The sequence below is a fragment of the Pinus tabuliformis genome, chromosome 3_2 (genome assembly GCF_031772625.1).
Source record: "Pinus tabuliformis cultivar Carrire ecotype Pingquan chromosome 3_2, CPIR1, whole genome shotgun sequence".
In the NCBI taxonomy this organism is placed as follows: Eukaryota; Viridiplantae; Streptophyta; class Pinopsida; order Pinales; family Pinaceae; genus Pinus; species Pinus tabuliformis.
In genome coordinates, this window is record NC_142302.1 from 930,076,228 (window position 1) to 930,099,199 (window position 22,972).

Below are 22,972 nucleotides of genomic sequence, written 5' to 3' on the forward strand. Positions count from 1 at the left end.
TTGTGGATGGCTAGGGGCAGAAACACTTACATATTTATGATTGTGAGTGGTAGGCTTCCTTGTTGCCATAATTTTTCTTTCCATTTTTCTTGCCAACCTGAATGCCTTCTCCAATGAATCAGGTTCCCAAAGGCGAACCTCATGTTGGATGTTATCTTTTAAAGTCCCTATGAACACATCAATCCTATGCCCCTCTGGAATATATATTACCCTTATATTCAATATTTGGAAGTCCTCAATGTGCTCCATCATTGAACCCTTTTGTTTGAGATTTATCAATTGGCTAAAAAAAGTGTTGCTTTTTGTATCCTCATAATGTGCTATCATTTGATCCATAAGAATAGCCCAAGTGACAATTTGTTTACGAGAGCAAAGGCATCGATACCATACAAACTGATTTGGTTCCAAATATAAAGTTGCAATGTGTACCTTGATCTGAAATGGGTCACTAAAGGCTTCTTGTCAACCTTACAAGAACCTCTCCCACTCCAAATCTTAAACAATTTCCAAGATCTTGCTAATGATTGATAATTTGCAGAAATAAGCACTTGAAATAGGTGTATGCTTGTGTTTGCCTTTAATTGCTTAATTGCCTTAAGTTTATTTGCTTAAACTAATATATAAACACACATAATAGTAAAATGCAGCAAATAAACAAACACATAAGACAACAATATAATATGGAGTTCACCCTGATATCTTGGGTTACATCTCCTTGAGCTCTAATCAACTCGACTAGGCTCTTTGGGATTATGGTAATGCTTCTTTTACAAGTTCCACACTTAACTCCATTGGTTTACAACTACACCTATGGGTTTAGAATACCATCTTATCCCGCTGGCTGTCCATACTCTGCAGACAGATCTAGGCTTCTTTGGACTAGATTCCTTCAATCAATGTTTGGGCTATCTTGAGCTCCTAGCTTGCACCAACTCCCTCGGAATTATTTTACTGTCTCTAGAATTCCTTCTTCTGTCTTCAGTACACATCAGACACCAGCAACAACTTGATCATTTGATCTCTTTGCTATTCTGAACTTCATTACAGCTCCATGGCTCTTAGAAGTCTACTTTGAGCTCTTTGGCTCTGAGGCTCTGCCTCCAACCTCTGGTGGCTCTTTCACTGTCCTCCCAACCTCTAGTGGCCCTCTGCGAATCCTGGGACTCTATGGCCCTCTGCGCTCTCTAGCCTTCTGCGCTCTGCTTTTTCCGACTCTCCGAGCATTCACTGGGCCTTCCAATGGATTCCCTAGTATCTTTGCTCTGCCCAAGCACTCACTGAGCATTACGGGCCTCTATGAGCTTCTTGGGCTTCTCCTAAGCATCATGTTGCCTCTACCTATGAGAATTCGCCACTCTTTGTTTAGGAAATCATCAACATCCCTGTGTTCATGCATATCAAGCTTATGCATGCATTTCATCTTTCAACTTTTGCTTAAGTACATTGTACTTTCAAAGCTGAAATGAACATAATTTTGCAGCAATAAAGTGAGTCTCCTACTCAACTTTTCCATTCACCTTCTTGGTAAAACCCTGCAACTTGCATTCCATTAACAGAGAAATGCATTAAATCAAAAGACATGCAACCTTAATTGGATAAGAACTCTAACCATTTCTTACCAATCCATTTCAAAGATCCTTCCTTTGTCTACACATCGTCATCAACATGTGAATCATCCGGAAACACATCAATTATGGCAACTTCTTTTCCATTCTTGCCATTCTCTCTTTCGACCTTCTTCAAGTTTTGTGGAAGCATTGTTGGATTCAAAGTCCAACACTTTTCAGCAATGTGTCCTTGATTATGGCAATAAGTGCAACACATGTGCATCTCCTCAACAACATGATTTGCCTTGTCCAATGGACCTTTGGCTCTTTGCTTCTTTTCCTTCAAAAGTTTCCTTTATGGGGCCATTCTCTTCCAACATCTAGAAACATTATGGTTAACCAAACCACAAAAGGGACATGAAATTATTTTCCCATGCTTATATGGAAATTTATCATGCTTAACATAATCAAAAGGAATATGATTAGAACCAGATTTATACCTTTCTCTTTCACCTCTTTTACCTTCATGAGGAGGTGAACTGAATGAAGAAGTGGCTCCCTTTGGAACACCATCAATCTCTTCACTGCTTTCAGAGTTTCCACAACTCTCTGGTTCAAGTGCATGCTTATGAACATCTTCTTCCTGCAAATGATGTTTCAAGCTATTGCATTCCCCATGAATACAATATTTACACTCTTGAGGTAGAAGACCTGAAATGAAACTCCTCCTTGGAACTATTTCAATTGTTTTCATGGCAGCTTTGGAAATCTCTCCATAAGATTGTCCATAGCCAAGACCCAAATACTTAGGCCTTTCCTCAACCATTATTGGTTCAACAATACCCTATGCATATTTGCCCAATCCTTTTCCTTCAAAGCCCATTTTTGACATTAACTTGGAACCTATACCTCTGGTATATTTTTCAAAAAAACCAACATAAATATTCTTGGAGAAAATTGAAGACAAACTAGAATTATTTACCTCTTCTTCAAGCTGATACTTGACCAAGGCTTCTTTGGCAACAAAGAGCTGTGTCTCCAACTCATGCATCCTTTTCAGGCTCATATTTGCAATATGAAGTTGTCTTTTCATTCCCTGCAATTTGTCAGAAAGCAACTGATTCTCTTCCTTCATGGAATTCAACTGCTCTCAAAGTATGATTCTCTTCCTTCCATCCTCATACATTTCTCTCACCATATCCATCATGATGAACAAGTCTTGCTTCATGTCTTCATCAAAGAATCTTGTGATGAAGGAAGAATTTGAGGACTCACTTGTAGAAGTAGTCATTATCAAAATGAACAAAAGAACTTCAAACAAGATTAACAAAGAGCTTATTCAAGCAACCTTTTGCAATAAACCTCTTGTGCTTCAAGGATTTCTTTGAGGTCCTTTGGGATAAGGAGAATGCCTTCAGCCCTTCTTCCTTCTTGTCCTCTCCTGGACTTAGCTATCAATAGCTTTCCCTGAACCTTTGCAAACTCAAACAATAGTCAGTTTACAAATAATCAAACAATCAATCCTTGATTGTTTAAACACCTTTCAAGTTAAACAAGCAAATAGATTGCTCTATCAATCAAGCATCCTACTTTGATCGATGAAGCATCATGATACCACCTGCTTCATGATACCACATGCTCTGGTATAACTTGCTCCGATACCACCTGGTTTGAAATGGGGCACTAAAGGCTTCTTGTCAACCTTACAAGAACCTCTCCCTTGCTTATGATTGATAATTTGTGGAAATAAGCACTTGAAATAGGTGTATGCTTGTGTTTTCCTTTAACTGCTTAATTGCCTTAAGTTTATTTGCTTAAACTGATATATAAACACACATAATAGTAAAATGTAGAAAATAAACAAACACATAAGACAACAATATAATATGGAGTTCACCCTGATATCTTGGGCTACGTCTCCTTGAGCTCTAATCAATTAGACTAGACTCTTTGGAATTGTGGTAATGCTTCTTTTACAAGTTCCACACTTAACTCCATTGGTTTACAACTGCACCTATGGGTTTAGAATACCATCTTATCTCGCTGCATTGGTTTACAACTGCACCTATGGGTTTAGAATACCATCTTATCCCGCTGGCTGTCCATACTCTACAGATAGATCTAGGCTTCTTTGGACTAGATTCCTTCAATCAATGCTCTGGGCTATCTTGAGCTCCTGGCTTGCACCAACTCCCTCATAATTCTTTTACTATCTCTAGAATTCCATCTTCTGTCTTCAGCACACATCAGACACCAACAACAGCTTGATCATTTGATCTCTTTGCTCTTCTGAACTTCATTACAGGTCCATGGCTCTTAGAAGTCTGCTTTGAGCTCTTTGGCTTTGAGGCTCTGCCTCCAACCTCTAGTGGCTATGCCTTTGTCGAGCCTCCAACCTCTGGCGGCTCCTTCATTGTCCTCCCAACCTCTGGTGGCCCTCTACGAATCTTGGGATTCTATGGCCCTATGCGCTCTCTGGCCTTCTACGCTTTTCTTTTTCCGACTCTCCGAGCATTCACTAGGCCTTCCAATGGATTCCCCAGTATCTTTGCTCTACCCAAGCACTCAATGAGCATTACGGGCCTCTACGAGCTTCTTGGGGCTTCTCCTAAGCATCATGTTGCCTTTGCCTATCAGAATTCACCACTCTCTATTTGTCTGTGTTTCTCTCGGCATTCGCGCGATTCTAGTTTTGCTCGACCTCCAAGCGACCCTCTGTCAATTGTGCTCTCTGTGTATTTATCGTGCATCAGTTTTCACCTCTGCAAGCATGGAAGACCATTTGATTCATTAAAGAATCAGTTTTCCCATTGAAACACACTGGCAGGTACAGGAAACCCGGTCATTTGGCCTCCTCCTACAATCATCCTGAATTCCAACATGTCATGGAAATACACAGAGAAACGCACGAAAAACACATTATTAGTCATTCAACCGAACTTCAAATAATATAGAATCGCATATATATGCCTCTCGGGTTCGTAAAACAACTCGTTCATCGTCCACCATCAAACCAGTGATCGATAATCAATGGCTGACGATCATTTTGGGTGGCACACTTGCATCGAGATTACCTGCCCGAAAAAGCGGTTTTCTCTCTCTTGTGGCATGCTACGTGTCGGCTAGTGTATGGAATCAGGTGAAGCCCTTCCAATACCACTTACCGCCTGAAGCCCACCCGAAATACCGTTTACCACGGAAGTACAAAGAAATACATTGTTTGAACACCAAAACCGGATTTCAAATGAAATGAAATCGCATCCATAAAACCTTTCGGGTCCGTGCCTTTATCGCAGTATAACGCTCCCTTCTGCCTTGTTGCAATCCGATCGGTGCCTCATCGGCTATCGGCGTATTGGCCCATCGACATTTCGGCATATCGGCGGTCGGCATATCGCTGGTTCCATGGCCCGCAGTCTTGCCTCTTCGATTTGCGATCACCATTCGCATCTCGACCATTGATTCCTTTTTATCTGATGGCTGACAATACTCATCGCAATCAGCCCATCGCAAGTCTTCATGCCTTGGGTGAAGTCCTCCCTTTGGCTTTTTGCGATTCAATAAAGCGGTAATCGCATATCACAATGCCTTAAGGCCTATGGTTAAGTCCTTCCCTTTGGTACATTTGTGATGCGATATAATATTGCCCGATTTCCTTTTTGACCAATCAAATAGGGCCACGTGGCCCAATCTCGGCCTGCCATGTGTCAGCTATGGATTGGCCCGTGAGCCTATACAAAAAAATCAACATTTTGAATATAGTTTGAAGGTTAATGAAATTGCCTCCTTTTCTAAGGACAATGGACAATTTTCATTTTACAATAACTCCTTCATCCGGAGTCCGTTTTGGTCCATTAAAATTGCCTTCAGATTCAGAATGAAGAGATATATGTAATGAGACTATTTCCAAGAGCATCCTTTGACTTTAATTTTCCTCTGTCAGGAATATTTTTAGGCTTAGAAGTCTATACTAGATCCATTTTGGATCATACCTTTTGTGTGTTTTGCACATTATGGAGATCGAAAAATTTCTCCATCTGTAGTATCCATGTTACGAGATCCTTGTGTTAGCCTCCTGCTGCAGCAGGTTAATCATATTTCATGATCGACAGTTTTACATGCCAAATATGTCGTACTATGCATGCTGCAATGCTCCATATTTGCTACAGATGGCCAAAGAAGTGTCCATAAGAGTGTGCTAGTCTAAGTGACACTGTTGTGTTCCAATTTTGATAAGCAATCCATTTTTCGGTTTGAGGTAGTTTTTCAGTTGGAGGTACTCAGGCTGGAATTCACTAACCTCTCCCTTCTTCCCATCACCCCAAAGTCACTTACTAACATCCCCCAAGAGTTCAAGATCTGCTTGAGCCTCTCAGTTTCATCATCTCCATGACATTTTCCTTGGTGAGGATCTCCTTCACTCAAGGACTGCTCACTCATCATCTGTGAGCCTTCTTTTCCCCAAAATGGCCTAAGGTCTCACACCTTAGCGCCCTCTTTTCATCTCCATATTAACTATTAACTTATTTATATAACTCTCTGACAATTTTCCCCCTTCCCCTATTTTAATCATGTATATAAACTCCCCTATGTAAATACCCCTCCCTGGCAATATAGCCATATTCTCTATAAGTCCGGGAAATCACAGTCCATTTGGGACTGTCTTTAGCCCATCCGTGTCCAGGGATTACTCTGACATCTGGTCAGAATAATAACCTCTTCCCTAAACCAAAAACCCTCAAAAACCCATATTCCGCCCCTAACCCAAAGTTTCTGTGCATAAATATTAAGCCCGCGCCTGTAAAACCCACATAAACCCGTTCCCTAAGTTTTTAACCCACCCGCGCAAATATTAAAAAACGAATATACTCTGCATATACCCCGCACTAAACCCACCGCCCTTCGCGTCCGCCGCCAGCCGTCCGATCCACAGCCCTGCAGATCGACGGTGGGCGGGCTGCCCCATCCCCGAACCGCATGAACCTTAGCATCCGGGAGATGGGCGGTATTACCGTCGTACTCCCGCCACGCGTCAGGCGCTGGGCTGTGGCGGAGCCCCTCCCTCCGAAACTGCTCTCCCCTGAAAGCGGTGCGCCAGAAACCGCTTACCGCCCTGTGACGTCATACCCCACGTCACCCCCTGCACAGACCCTACTTACGTCACCCCTTCTCCAGTCACCTGATGAGTCACCTGCCTGCGTGGCCTCCTACCACATCACTGCCACGTGTCCCCGCCACCGTGCCTGCCATGTCATCAACCGTACGTAATGACGTCATGCTGACGTCATCCCGCCACGTCGTCTTGCTGACGTCACCCGTCGTACAATGCTGACGTCGTCAGCACTTTTTGGGCGCAGAGGCGCAAAAGTCGCACTTCGGAGTCCCGGAATCCAATTCTGAGGCAGTTTTTGATGAGCGATTTGCGCCTAGAATCTTCAGGGAATCTTTAAGGAATCTTCTCACCACGCGGCCCCAGGAAGCCCGAAAAGGCGCAAAAATGATCTTTTTTCTTCACAAAGCACACCAAAAGGAGCAGAAGATCATTCCAGATGATACAGAGGCCGAACAGCGGCCATTTACTGGTGATTAGACCCGCATCACATCAAATCAGCAGTCCAGATTTTGTCAGAGAGTATCAGTGGAAGAAAAGACACCAGAGAGTATCAGTCAAGATTTTTTTAGGGGCTCGAGGCACCTGAACATTGATGAAGCCCCCAGAAAGTCAAATCAATAAGCATCAGCCCATCCTTGCCTTCAAATCACCATCAAGGCATTCAAAGCACCAGGACAGAAAGAAAGCAGAAACCCATACTCATTTATTGCAGAAAACACTGCAGCAAGCCACCAAGGACAACATCATTTATTCAGTTTTGATACATCGGCCCTGAGCACGGCCCGAGATATTTTTTTGTATTTATTTCAGGATAGGGTTAGGTCAAGTAGTCATTTTTTATGACCTAATTAGGTCAAGATGTAATAAAGGAACTCTGCAGAGAGTTTTGCCCTATATATACCACCCTCTGTATAGTTTTTAAGGGTTGGTTAATTGAGAATTTTCACTAGAGACTCGCTGTGTATACCTGAACTTTTCTGTAATCAAAGATTGCTTAAAGCTTGGAGAGTGAACTGTCTGTTGTTGATGAACGTTTTGAAGAGTTGAAGATGGAATTCCTGCACTGCAGCCTGAAGCAATAAGTGCCTCTCATCTCTGTTTATGTGTTTGCCATTATCTAAATAGCAGAAAAAAAGAATAGCCAAGAATTAGTTTAAATACTCTCTATGCTCAATTTCTGCTATTTCTTGATGTTTTCCTCTAAAAGAATTGGTTATGAACATTGAATTCCTCCTGGCTCATGTTTACCCCAATTCACCTGTGTTGGCCAATTATCTAGGGATTCTTAACTGCCCCTAGGTAGTGCCCTGTTATTTTCTCTGCTAATCTGTTGGAGAGATTCTTAACTGCCTCTCTTTCTTTAGCATTCAATCCATCCCTTAAACCTGAAAATTGCTTCAACCTCAGCTATCTTGCTCCATGTTCCCTCACTGTTATTAAGGAAACGCACCAACAGTTCCCCTCCTCGACTCCACGCCCAATGGCTTGAAAGATTCAGACTATACTCTGCCTCTCTACCTAAAAGTGTCATTTTTCCCACCAAAACTCAATCAAAACCCCTGTGCATCATATCTAGCCTAAAATCACCCCTTTCAACAAAGCTAAATCATAAAGAGAGAGCCCTCTCTGACTGCACGTAGGCTAGGGCCTGCAGTCCAAAGTTGGTTTGTGGTTACCTCGGTCGTATCCCTTTAGGAGTCAAAAGGGACAACCTGAGCGATAACATAATGGCGACTCCACTGTGGAGTGAATCATGTGTTTATTAGTGTAAATCCTCAATTTTGACCAGTTCGCCTCATTTTCTGGAGAAAGTGTTCCTTTTCTTCAGGGTTTTTCATGTTCGGCTCTAATCTGTGACGGTGGACAGAGATCAGGCACGTCAAGGTTGATTCATCCACCTGGCGACTCCATATCATCCTTATAATAAAGACTCCGCTGGAGAAATGAACTCGAAGGAATTATATAAGCAGATCAGGCTCTTGACTTGGACTATCATCCAAGAGATCATGTTCTTTCTCTTGCACCAGATTTTGCTGTGTATATTGTACTTTAAAAACAATTTCATGTCATATTTTTATGATTTTCCTTTGGAAAAGGTTGTTGAAAAGCCTCCTTGCACATCAGAGCAGCAGCTTTCAAATGTTGTTGAAGATCATCATACAGCCAAGGAGGAACCAAAAATAGAGCCCAGTCTTCTAGTTCCTGTACATACTCTCGTGCCTCATAAAGTTCCTGAAAGATATAAGCCGCTCATTTTGCCTCCTGTGCTTGGTCCTCTGCCGGAAAATCATCCTGAATATCTCCCTAGATTTGATGGAGAGAATGGTATTACTGCCCAGAAACATATCCAGGCTTTTGAAGATTATCTTAATACATTTGAAGTGGAAGATGAAGATGTCAGTCTTAGACTATTTGCCCTTTCTTTGCAAAGCGAAGCTAGGACTTGGTTTAAAGCGTTGCCTGAGGCGAGCATCTCTAAGTTTCAGCAGTGTGCCAAGCTGTTCCTTGATAGATGGATGACCAGAGGTAATCTCCTCGTGCTCATCGAAGAATACAATCATTTAGAAAGGCATCCAGATGAATCTGTTCAGTAGTTTCAAACAGATTCAATCAAGTTTATCAGTCCATGCCTTTAAATATAAGACCTTCCCTTGATCTAGCTCTATTGCAATATCCTAGAGCATTTGACGCAGAGATGGAATTATGTTTAAGAGAAAGATGCCCGTCCACTTTGAAACAGATGCAGGACATAGCTGTGGACGTAGAGGCAAATCTAAGAAGGAGGGAAGAACAGCGCAAAGCAGAGCAAGAAGAAAGATTTCATAGTGTGTTACAAAGGACAGAGGAAATGTTGCAGCTGATCACAATGAAAGTGGAATGTTCAGAGCACCAGAACAGATCTGTTTCGCAACAGGAAAGTAGTGACATTCACGAACAAACCTGCCACAAAACAGATGACATATTCATCCAATCATACATGATGGAGCATTCTCTTGATATACTGTGTGAATATAATAGCTTCTCTTCTTTCAATTGTCTGCCCAAATATGATCTGTATGATGATGATTATGAGCCTAACGACCAAATCAGCCTTGCAGAGGAATTAGACCCTATTTTGGCAGAAAGCAGTGTTCAGGTTCAGCAACCTGAACCCATTGATCAACATGCCCATCTCAGCTATGAAGAAAAGGAAGAAAACGCAGAGTGTGTTGATTTCAGTGAAGGAACTTTACCCTTTTGTTTTGAAACTTTTCAATTTATTAAGGATAACTATCATGTTGTATATGATCAAGTGTCACCGCGTGTTGCTATTGACCGTCTAGAGGTTAATCAAGATATTGTTCCAAAGGTATTGCCTCTAGTTTTGCAGCCCCAAAGAGCCATTGAATATCAGATTGAGGAGGACCCAGAAGCAGCAGCATATGACCAAATGATCCAAGTGGATCCCCTGCCTCTTTGTTTTCAGCCATCTGAGTTGTTCAAAGAAGAAGAAGACCAGCAGCCTGCACAGATCAGTCAAGTCCTATTCGAGCCAGATTGTAATAAATTATAAGCACCTCTGCAAGTTCTAAATGACCTATCCGTTGGCAGGCAGAATGATGAAAGAGATCAATGCTCTTCGCTATCAACAGGCTGCACGGCTCAGTATCGAGTTGTCGATGATCTCCCAACTCCAAGGCATGGTAGCGATCCTCAACCTTTGTACAGTTCTTTAATTCAACCTAGAAATTGTATATATATGTTGCAGGACAGTTTTGTACAGTATTTAAACACCGCAAAGGAGGTCAGTAGCTTCCTGATCTTCTCAAAGATTGACAAAGCCATAACAAATTGCAAAACCTCAGTTGGTCTCACCAGCAAGCACAAGCAGCAAAGCCCACTCATGTTATTATTGCTTAAGTGGCTACATTGGCTATTTCACTACACCTAACAGCAAAGTAAGTATTGGTTAGGGTAGGTAGGTAGGTAGGATCAATAAGGCAGTCAGCCAAGGGAAATTTGCAAAACACAGCAACAACTGAATACAAGGCAGTCTGACCTGTTGTTCTTGGCCTTTCACAAGGAAAAGCCATCCCCAAGTGGAGCCATTGTTAGCCTCCTGCTGCAGCAGGTTAATCATCTTTCATGATCGACAGTTTTACATGCCAAATATGTTGTACTATGCATGCTGCAATGCTCCATATTTGCTACAGATGGCCAAAGAAGTGTCCATAAGAGTGTGCTAGTCTAAGTGACACTGTTGTGTTCCAATTTTGATAAGCAATCCATTTTTCGATTTGAGGCAGTTTTTCAGTTGGAGGTACTCAGGCTGGAATTCACTAACCTCTCCCTTCTTCCCATCACCCCAAAGTCACTTACTAACATCCCCCAAGAGATCAAGATCTGCTTGAGCCTCTCAGTTTCATCATCTCCATGACATTTGCCTTGGTGAGGATCTCCTTCACTCAAGGACTGCTCACTCATCATCTGTGAGCCTTCTTTTCCCCAAAATGGCCTAAGGTCTCACACCTTAGCGCCCTCTTTTCATCTCCATATTAACTATTAACTTATTTATATAACTCCCTGACAATTTTCCCCCTTCCCCTATTTTAATCATGTATATAAACTCCCCTATGTAAATACCCCTCCCTGGCAATATAGCCATATTCTCTATAAGTCCGGGAAATCACAGTCCATCTGGGACTGTCTTTAGCCCATCCGTGTCCAGGGATTACTCTGACATCTGGTCAGAATAATAACCTCTTCCCTAAACCAAAAACCCTCAAAAACCCATATTCCGCCCCTAACCCAAAGTTTCTGTGCATAAATATTAAGCCCGCGCCTGTAAAACCCACATAAACCCATTCCCTAAGTTTTTAACCCACCCGCGAAAATATTAAAAAACGAATATACTCTGCATATACCCCGCACTAAACCTGCCGCCCTTCGTGTCCGCCGGCCGTCCGATCCACAGCCCCGCAGATCGACGGTGGGCGGGCCGCCCCATCCCTGAACCGCTCGAACCTTAGCGTCCGGGAGATGGGCGGTATTACCGCCGTACTCCCGCCACGCGTCAGGCGCTGGGCTGTGGCGAAGCCCCTCCCTCCAAAACAGCTCTCCCCTGAAAGCGATGCACCATAAACTGCTTACCGCCCTATGACGTCATACCCCACGTCACCCCCTGCATAGACCCTGCTTACGTAACCCCTTGTCCAGTCACCCGATGAGTCACCTGCCTGCGTGGCCTCCTGCCACGTGTCCTCGCCACCGTGCCTGCCATGTCATCAACTGTACGTGATGACATCATGCTGATGTCATCCCGCCACGTCGTCCTGCTGACGTCATGCTGACGTCACCTGCCGTACAATGCTGACGTCATCAGCACTTTTTGGGCGCAGAGGCGCAAAAGTCGCACTTTGAAGCCCCGGAATCCAATTCTGAGGCAGTTTTTGATGAGCGATTTGCGCCTAGAATCTTCAGGGAATCTTTAAGGAATCTTCTCACCACGCGGCCCCAGGAAGCCTGAAAAGGCGCAAAAATGATCTTTTTTCTTCACAAAGCACACCAAAAGGAGCAGAAGATCATTCCAGATGATACAGAGGCCTAACAGCGGCCATTTACTGGTGATTAGACCCGCAGCACATCAGATCAGCAGTCCAGATTTTGTCAGAGAGTATCAGTGGAAGAAAAGACACCAGAGAGTATCAGTTAAGATTTTTTTAGGGGCTCGAGGCACCTGAACATTGATGAAGCCCCCAGAAAGTCAAATCAATAAGCATCAGCCCATCCTTGCCTTCAAATCACCATCAAGGCATTCAAAGCACCAGGACAGCAAGAAAGTAGAAACCCATACTCATTTATTGCAGAAAACACTGCAGCAAGCCACCAAGGACAGCATCATTTATTCAGTTTTGATACATCGGCCCTAAGCACGGCCCGAGATATTTTTTTGTATTTATTTCAGGATAGGGTTAGGTCAAGTAGTCATTTTTTATGACCTAATTAGGTCAAGATGTAATAAAGGAACTCTGCAGAGAGTTTTGCCCTATATATACCACCCTCTGTATAGTTTTTAAGGGTTGGTTAATTGAGAATTTTCACTAGAGACTCGCTGTGTATACCTGAACTTTTCTGTAATCAAAGATTGCTTAAAGCTTGGAGAGCGAACTGTCTGTTGCTGATGAACGTTTTGAAGAGTTGAAGATGGAATTCCTGCGCTGTGTCCTGAAGCAATAAGTGCCTCTCATCTCTGTTTATGTGTTTGCCATTATCTAAATAGCAGAAAAAAAAAAAGAATAGCCTAGAATTAGTTTAAATACTCTCTATGCTCAATTTCTGCTGTTTCTTGATGTTTTCCTCTAAAAGAATTAGTTATGAACATTGAATTCCTCCTGGCTCATGTCTACCCCAATTCACCTGTGTTGGCCAATTATCTAGGGATTCTTAACTGCCCCTAGGTAGCGCCCTGTTATTTTCTCTGCTAATCTGTTGGAGAGATTCTTAACTGCCTCTCTTTCTTTAGCATTCAGTCCATCCCTTAAACCTGAAAATTGCTTCAACCTCAGCTATCTTGCTCCATGTTCCCTCACTGTTATTAAGGAAACGCACCAGCAGTTCCCCTCCTCGACTCCACGCCCAATGGCTTGAAAGATTCAGACTATACTCTGCCTCTCTACCTGAAAGTGTCAGTTTTCCCACCAAAACTCAATCAAAACCCCTGTGCATCATATCTAGCCTAAAATCACCCCTTTCAACAAAGCTAAATCATAAAGAGAGAGCCCTCTCTGACTGCAGGTAGGCTAGGGCCTGCAGTCCAAAGTTGGTTTGTGGTTACCTTGGCCGTATCCCTTTAGGAGTCAAAAGGGAGAACCTGAGTGATAACACCTTGCCATCAAACTTCCTCATATCGATCTTTCGAACATGGTGGTTCTTCGATCCAACGTTAGAGTCTATGAAATCATGATTAACATTTATTTTGTTCTCATCATGAGTTTCCTTTACTACCCTTTCGCCATTAGTAAGCATTTCTTGTAGAAATTTTGTCAAATCTGTCTTCAAATATTCCATCTTAGCTTCCATGCCTTTCTTTAAATCATCCATCTTAGCTTCCATGCCATCCATCTTAGCTTCCACACCATCCATCTTAGCTTCCACGCCATCCATCTTAGCTTCTAGGCCTTTCTTTAAACCATCCATCTTAGCTTCCATGCCATACATCTTAGCTTCTATGTCTTTCTTTAAACCATCCATCTTAACTTCTGTTACTTTTTGTGTGAGTGAAATTTGTTCCACTTGGTCTCATAATTTTGATATATCATGTTGTATTTCTTCCTCTTTTTCATGAGTCATGCTAGAGATTTCAGGTTGCTTACTAGGTGTTTTCATTTTCTTTCTTCAGGGCATCAATTACTAATAATAATGCTTCACTATGCCCTTTGAATTCCTTCAAACTAATTTTTCAAATCAAACTTATGCAAAAAATTAAAAAACACTACACACCTTTTTTCACTTTGTACGATCTCAATATTGAATCTGTTGTATCTTTGTAATTTTGGATCTCCAAGGTCTAAAATTGCTTCCCACGGTAACCCTCTGAGTACTCTTTCTGATCCCTCAAGTCTGATCAATATTGAATTCTCCAATGAAGCGTTATACCAAATCTCCCGCGATGACCTGATTATAGACTGGTTCAGTAGAGCGAGCTTGTAAGAAGTGCCACGTGTCACTGTTTTGACCTTAGGATCTAAAACTGATACACAAAAAATTACAGTCCGTCCTCTTTCCGTAACTTTTTGTGAAATTTCAATTTGATGCTCAGACAAAAAGTTACGACGATTTTCCCCAAGTCACCTGTTTGAGATATAATTCGGGATCCTGCAAAAACCCTAACTTCCTTGGATCATATCTCCGACAATATAGCAATACAAGATCTAAAATTCAGACCCGAGGTTCCGAGCGATTTCGGCTCAAATGGGTTTTTTTTTGCTTCTGAAACGTCGCAAAAACAAATTTATAGCGAAAATTCCACAATGGCCTGTTTGGAGCAGGGAAACCCTAGAATCCAAGCTCTGATACCAAATGTTATAAAACTAGCTCACAAAAATATAGATAAACACCTTCAAAATAAGCCATTTCGAGGGGGAAACCTCCTTTACATTACATAAATGAATAATTCTTGGATGATACAAATGACAAAACCTCCTTTCTATATATAGGAGTCTAAGGGGTCACAATATAACCAAAGCCGACCTAACAATAATAATATAAGGGCACAAAAATAACAATAGTGGGCTTCTATGGGGCACAACAATAACAATATGGGGACAATAGGGGCACAACAATAACAATAAGGGATACAATGACAATAGTAATGGGGAATCACTAGTATTATAGGGACCTAACACAAGCCCACTAAGTATGTTATTTTTGTTGATGAGATTGATTGTTCATATTATCTCTCATAATGTGTAAAAATTCATGAAATAGTGGGATGTTAGGGCATAATCCTAATGCGTAAGTTTCAAGTTAAAAAATATGTTACCTTCTCCTTAATTTTCTTAAGAACCCCATATAATGCCGAAAAATGATTCCAGACAATATTGCTATAAAGGATGTGTCTTCTTGGATACTGCACTTGGGATTAGGTAGGGACAAAGAGAACTAAGGGGAATTCTCAAAATATTTGCAGAGTATTGTCACAGTTATGTAAATGTTATCAGAAACAAGAAGAAGAAAGTGAAAGAGCGAGATAAATAAACATGCATGACATTAGGAAAAGAGGAATGATTATGTTGGACAAAAGAGTGAAGATTTGATGATGTTGTAAAGGGTGAAAAAATTACAATTCTCATTGTTGTAATCCCATTTTAGGGTTTTGTGACATTGATTCATTTTGTGGGAGTTCATTTCTAAACATAATGAAGGTCATTGAAGTTAGAAAATTTCACTAAGCTTGAGATAATGTTTTTGATCCCAAACATAATTTTTAAATAGTTTTATATGAAGCAAAGAAAAGTTATGCATTATCTTTATGATTAGCTTCAACAAGTTTATATGCAATATTGATACATTGTCGAGGTATTTACATTCAATTCTTAGTTATGTGTTTTGTTTCCATTATCTATCATATTAGTGAGGACTACCATGAAATACATACTAGGTGGTTGAGAATCCCATCAACATGCTACAATAACAATCATATTAGTTACTAAAACCATAACCGTGTCATGAATTTTAATAAGCAAACATATAGCATTATAGTTGTAAGAAAATAACTATGAATCAACGAGATTGGTACTATTAGTGAGATGGAGTATGTGAACATTAAAAAGGAAAGATGACATTAATTTCATAGGTTTTATTACTGTCTATTATTTTTAACTCAAAATTGTCATTCAAAATAACTGATTTGTAATTAATATTACTATTAAACTCCCATTGTCATTACAAGTTACATCCATAACCTATGACCATTTTTCTTGGTTTCGTACATAGCCAGGAGTTAGGGAAAAGGTAACAAAGGAAATGGAATTATAGTGAGTGTTCGATCAAAAAAACATGAAGCATATAAATTAAATGTGATGCCAATTCCCATATTGACAAGAATCGACAATTTTGATTATACATGAACTCAAGTGGGGATTCACGAAGACAAGGTGTTTGAGATTCTATAAGAGACTTTCCATTAAGTGACACATAAAATATTGGATATACCAATATGGTAGTAGAATATTTATCTAAATGTGAATTATGTAATGGATTTAATGCTCTAGAAAGATACATTTTATTAAAAAATAGATAAAAGTCAACTAAAATAGATATGGTTTTTGTATTTAAATGTCAAAAGTAAGTATTTAAATATTAAAAGTAAGTATTTAAATATCAAAAGTAAGTATTATGTGATGAACCCATATCCATCAAGCTAATAAAAACATTAATAGATTATTAAAAATCTTACCCTTATTTTAACATTTTATGATATTGGTTATCATTCAAAAATTACAAGCGATTTTAATTTTTTTATGTGTTTTTCTAAGTGTTTTTTGAATTACCATTCTAAAGTAAGTTTGAATTCCTTAAAAGTATTAGGAAAGGTTAAGTTTTGATCACTAGACTTATCATATCATCAAACCCTTTAGATTCTATCCTTGTAATCGATTCATGTGTGGAAGTGGATTATTCCTCTGTTGATGATTGACACATATTTCCATATATTTATCAAGAGATATATTCTTCGCTGGGGTCATAGCAATAATCTGCAAAGAAAATCTTTAACACTCGTGAATCTTTGTGGTCTTGAGTAAGGATTGAATTTGATGGCTAAATTGAGCATCACAACATAATTTCCCTATCAAATACAATTAAAAATGTTTAAAAAGGTTTATGTCCGTTAACGTTCTTCTTTAAAATTGTGACAACGGGTGATAAAGGTATCAATAATCAATCAAATTTGACTAACGAGCTTAAGTCTCAAAGTTTCAAGATTCCCTTAATTCAATCCAAACAAATAATTAATGCCAAATTATGACATGTCAAAAGAAATCAAATATTATATTAACCATTTATTTTTTTAATATGTTTGTATTTTCAAATTAAAATATTAGAATGAAATGGAGATGTTGCAATGGTAAATAATGTTTGTAGAGTACATTTTATCTACATCGAAGTTTATTTATTTATGTTTTTCAATTAAGGAAGGATTTGATTTATTTATTAATTTGATTTATTTATTAATTTGATTTATTTATTTATTTATTGAGAGATTGTTTAACAATAAGATTCAAAGTTATTATAAAAAATATTTATCATGAATTTAATTTGTGGTATGTAAGAATCAAATTTGTATGAAAAGAATAATATCATTTCTAGTAACTACTTTAGAAAAATCTAATTAACATAAGCTACCAAAATTATTTAGGATTTTCATATTATTTTATTAAAACAAATAATCTATTTTTATTAATACTCTCGTTTTTTCGGGGTAAACACTCACAAGGATTGCCTGCCCCCAACTTGGTAGGATGTCAATATATCAATAACTTCGATGAAAATGACTACTTCCCTTCCTTGAAGTCTCTCTCAAGCCCTTTCCTAAAGACTTTTCCTTTCATTTGCACATGTGATCTGAAATTGTAAATACATATATATAATAAAATATGGATTTATGACATGGATTTGAACCTTAAATCTCACAATTTACATAATACTTCATAGCATGACAATTCCCAATTGAACTGCCCCATAAGCTCTACTAATACTCATTATTAAATATATTTAAAAATTAAATAAAAAAAATAAAAACAATATTCATAAATACAATTAAAAATAATTTATGTGTTAAAGTAAAGTAAAACATTCTTATTAACCTAATTATTACATATGTTTTAAAATATTTTGAAAATGTATTTTAATTTATTTTAATAAATTATTAATAACATTTCAATAAACAAAAATAAATAAATAAATATTTTTTAAATATTTATTTAAATTTATTATTAAACGTATTTTAAAATTGATATATGTGAATCAAAACCTATAATATAATTTTCATATATATATGAAACCCTTTTTATGGACCCTTTCCATTATTAATAAATAAAAGTTATATATATATATATAACCCTTTTTATGAACCCTTTCCATTATTAATAAATAAAAGTTATAATTAAAAAGCTGAAAAATGGAAAATACTTTTTTAAACAAACTACATAGCATTGTAACGGATTGAGGGTCATAATAAACCAAAATTACCATTGTGTTTACTCTAGTTACTCCAGTTATAAAGGGAAGTTTGATAGAGTCTAGAAGAAGATGTATTGACTCTTGTTATTTTCTTTTTAAAATAATATAAAGAGGTTAAGATTTAGAACATCAAGCATAATGAAAATATTTCCTTCAATAATTTTATTGAAAAATTTAGGGTTTTGAAACCATAATGCATGATGAAGGAAGGTTTTGGTTGAGACGGTTAAGTAGATTTTAGATTACATATTAGGCATAGGTGGAGGGTTTAAGAAGTCTATATTGTGGTAGAAGAAATTATACATGTAGATATAGATTAGTGGATCCACTCGTTTCTAAAGGGATAAAGTAGAAGAAATGAATACAATGATTTTCCCTTCAAAGCAAGTCATGGTAGCTAAAGTCTTTTTAGATAAAATGAAATACATTGTGAAAGTGGTATATTTGATTAATATATGGAGTCGATCCTTGTAAGAATCCTAATATTTCATATTTTGATTTATAGTTAGCTTTTGTGACTCCTTCAATGAGGTGGCAAAAAGTTAAAAAGAGGGAAGGAAAAAAGAGAAATACTGAAGATTAATTTTTAAAGGGAAAGAAGTGAAATGTATATTAATTATGCAATTTTATTATTGTACGTGCAGTTGTACAAGTTCTAACTTTTTTCTATATTGTGTTTTAAGCACTTGAATAATGTTAATGTTGTTTTATAATGAATTAGAGATGAGAAATTTCATTTAGAAAAATATTAACATTAATCCAACTTAATATTGTATTTTTTTAGTATTAAGGAAAAAGTAATTAGAAAGGTGAAACAACTTTATCATCTTAATTATTCCCACAATATCAAGTATGCATTTCTAAAATATTTAACAATTTAATTTAAATCTATTTCAATATTATTAATAATAATCCAATACAATAATACATTTTTAACTATCAAGTGAAGAATAGCTATCGTCCATACAATAATATAATATAATGGCCAAACTTAATTACACATAAATGAAGAAAGAATCTTCATTTTTTTTGACCTTGGAATACAATTTTTTGTTGTGACAATAGTTATAGTTCATCACTAATGTGATCAACATCTAATTCAAAATCAAGAGCTTTAGCCTTCATGATTGGATATGATGCTTGCATGGCAATACCACACTTACCTTCAGTCGCCTTAATATTTCGACTCATTTTTATATATCCTTTTTCTCCCCATTCATCTCCCCAAGAGTTTCTAACTATCCAGTAATTGATTCCTTCAGGAGTCTTGCCATACCCAACCACTACAACTCCATGATCAAGTTCAGTGCCACATTTACCAGTGAATACTCCCTATATAGCAAAAAATAAATTAAGTGTACATTCTAAATTATTAATCTCTTATCAAGTTATCCTTAAAGACAATGTAAAGGATCATGATTAGTTACCTTTAAGTAAAATTGGAAATCTTGTCCACTTGCTTCGATGGCTACAGACACTGGTTGATGAGCCACTGCTTTCTTGAGAGCTTCTTCATTGTTAGAAGGGACATCTTCGAAGCCATCAATAACTATTGTTGTTGCTTTCGATTTAATCTATATCAAATACAATATCACAATGATTAAACTATCATGTAAATATAATATTGCGTCATTATTACACCTATTATTATTAAGAAATTATCTAACCATTTTAAAAACTCTTATCGAAACTTTTATAATATAATGTTTAATGTTATAAAACTTATACAAATATATATTCAATTCAAATATACTTAATCATTAAATCTCATAAAATATACATTAAAATCAAATATAATTAGTTTTATAAACTCTTGTCAATTTAAGTTTAACCATGAGCTAGATATAATTATTTTTTATAAACTCCCATCAATTTAGCTCCAATGGAATGGTATTATTTTGACCAATAATATTGTCATTGGGTTTTCATTTAATTAAAGATGAATAATTAAGTGGTTGGATGGTGAAGATTGAGAAGGACGTGATAATTAGTTATATTTTTATTATTCAATTTTGTGTCTATGGAGCTTTAGATTGATGATGAATGTGTGTCCTTTTAAGACATTCTTTGTGATAGGTCATCACTTCAAATCTCTTGTGGGTCTAGCTTATAAAAGAAAATTTTGTATCTTTTATTTATCTATGAAATATAAGCACTTATAGATATGATGAGAAATGTCTATTTTATATATAAACAATGTGTTTTTAGTTAAGTTTTGAAAATAATTTTAACACAATTTAAGAAAAAAGAGTTAATAAATAGTAATTTGTTTTCATTTGTGATGATAACACTAACATAAAATCCATCTTAATAATGGATCTATCATGTGTCTAGAGGGATCAAATCTCTTTCTTAAAATTATTATCCTTCTAGGTGCATGATAGATTCAAAGATAAGATAGATTTATACTAGTTTTTAATATACCATGTGTCAAATCCATATTGAACACTTGTAGATTTGTACGTCTCCCTTATTTTGAGCAACATACAATTGAAATATTTCAACCACCATGTGTTTAGAAGGATCAAATTCCTAGAACCGCAAACATTTTCCCAAATTTTGATAGCTCTATATACATGATAGGTTCAAAGTTTAACATAAATTTAAATTAATTCTTGATATGTTATATGTTAAATCCATATTAAGTATGGAAGAAATTACACATCTTTTTCTAAAAACTAAAAAACAAAAACAAAAAAAAAAAAACTTAACCTACATTTAATGTAGAAACAAACACAAAACACAAACATATTTAAGATGAATTTAAACTAATTCTTAATATGTTATATGTTAAGTCCATATTAAATACAAAAAAAATTACACATCTCTTTCTAAAAAAATATAAAAGAACACTTAATCTACATTCAATATAGAAAACACAAACATCTTCAAGATAAACTGAAACTGATTCTTGATATGTTATATGTTAAGTGAAATATGAAATATAAAAAAACTTACACATCTCCCTCTAAAAATTATAAAAAAACACTTAACCTAAATTAAATATAAATATAGAAACAAACACTAAACACAAGTATCATGCATCATATATAAAAACGAAAGTGTTAGTATCGGAGATGCATATCTTAAATTCAAAAAACTAACCTATCAAATATTCAATAAATAAATGACTAATTTTTTAATGACTTCCAAGACCCTACCGTCTAAATAATCTTCATTATAAAACATAAAATTGAAAACCCTAAAATTAAGCCCCATACCAATTTCTACTCCATTTAAAAATACACAAATCCATTTCACGAGGTTTACTATGATTTATCTATCTTCATGCACGAATCTATATTAACTTATTCACACCGATTCATCAAACCAGTATTTACTAAGATTGCTGAGATTGCTCTTTTCTTAAAGCAGAAACCCATATTAACTTACGCTTATTATACCTTGGTTGTACTGCACTCGCCCGCTTCGGCAGTATAAGGATACGCATCTTCAGTAGAGATGCCTCCATTATCTATTATATATTGGAAGGCATAGTCCATAAGCCCTCCGTTGCAACCTGCGTTCTCTTTACTGCAATCTACCAACTGTTGCTCTGATAAAGAAACCAGCCTCCCTGTTTTAATATAGTTAATGCTCTCTACAGCAGCCACAGTTGAAAATGCCCAACAACTTCCTGCAAAATGACGAAAAAAACATTATATTCTCTTAAATTTCTTATGCTCCCATTTATACTAACCATGTGCTGATCTACCATTGATATAAAAGCTATATGTAAACATGATCAGTGAATTGAGATTCATTCTGTAAAATTTATGTTCATACCACATTGGCCTTGGTTCTTCACAGGAGTTACCGCTCCCTTTTTCCTCCAGTCAATCGACTCTGGCAGGCTCGTGGAATTTTGGTACATGAATGATCCACTCTGTGTTCCTCTGTCTCGGCGCAGACTCTTGTGCTTCTCCATTCTAGTTGTCATATGCATGGCCTTGAATTCTTCATTACTCAGATCTGCAAACTTATTCAATCCAAGTTTGTATGGACCATCCTGCTTATTCACAGAGTCGATGTATTTCACATTCTCTTTGAATATCTCGAATCTTTTGGCATGCTCATCCGAATTCAAACTTCTGGTGGAGCGATGCTGAAGTGCCCACTTATCATAAAGCCCTCGAAGGCTTTCTTCAGAGTTGAGATCCTCGTCTGTAAATCCAAACGAAGAATCCAAGGCGTTCGCTAATAAAGCCCACAAGGCCATGTAGGACAGTAACAGGGCTGCCCTAGAAACACTTCCCATTATGGAAAAAACAATCAAATTCGCAGGAGTATGCAGCGAAATAATGTGAATGGGTGGAGAGTGAGAGGAAGAATAATTTCTTATATAATAGCTTTGACTGAATGTGAGGCGCACGAAACCCGGTGGCATTAATTAGGTGGTGTTGTTGCGTAAAAAGAAGCAGATGGGTATTAATTAAGCCAATGTTGACTTTTGAATCACGTAACCATGAACGTGGCTTGAAGTTTCAGTTCTGCACTTAAATTCTCAATGATGTATGGATATGGAATGTTGATCTCTTACCTTTGAGGACATTCCAAGCATGGTATCCTGCTGATGTATGGATATGGAATG

General features: G+C 37.5%; 1 protein-coding gene across 1 annotated transcript; it reads right to left on the reverse strand.

Annotated features, from left to right (window-relative positions):
- Window positions 1-19,387: 19,387 nt before the first annotated feature.
- On the reverse strand, window positions 19,388-22,678 carry LOC149183687 (thiol protease SEN102-like). The gene is made up of 4 exons (XM_089418783.1): window positions 22,168-22,678; window positions 21,786-22,018; window positions 19,809-19,955; window positions 19,388-19,713 (listed from the first exon to the last, which is right to left on the reverse strand). The coding sequence occupies exons 1-4, from the start codon at window positions 22,637-22,639 to the stop codon at window positions 19,447-19,449; spliced, it is 1,119 nt and encodes a 372-aa protein (XP_089274909.1). The 5' UTR covers window positions 22,640-22,678; the 3' UTR covers window positions 19,388-19,446.
- Window positions 22,679-22,972: the final 294 nt, after the last annotated feature.

What these genes read in the sequence shown, in the direction of transcription:
- LOC149183687 (XM_089418783.1), bottom strand. Translation starts at nt 22,639, where the DNA reads ATGGGAAGTGTTTCTAGGGCAGCCCTGTTACTGTCCTACATGGCCTTG. An exon ending in GCGAGTGCAGTACAACCAAG is followed by an intron (nt 19,956 to 21,785) that starts GTATAATAAGCG and finishes TATTTGATATAG; the next exon opens with ATTAAATCGAAAGCAACAAC. An exon ending in ATTTCCAATTTTACTTAAAG is followed by an intron (nt 19,714 to 19,808) that starts GTAACTAATCAT and finishes TTTGCTATATAG; the next exon opens with GGAGTATTCACTGGTAAATG.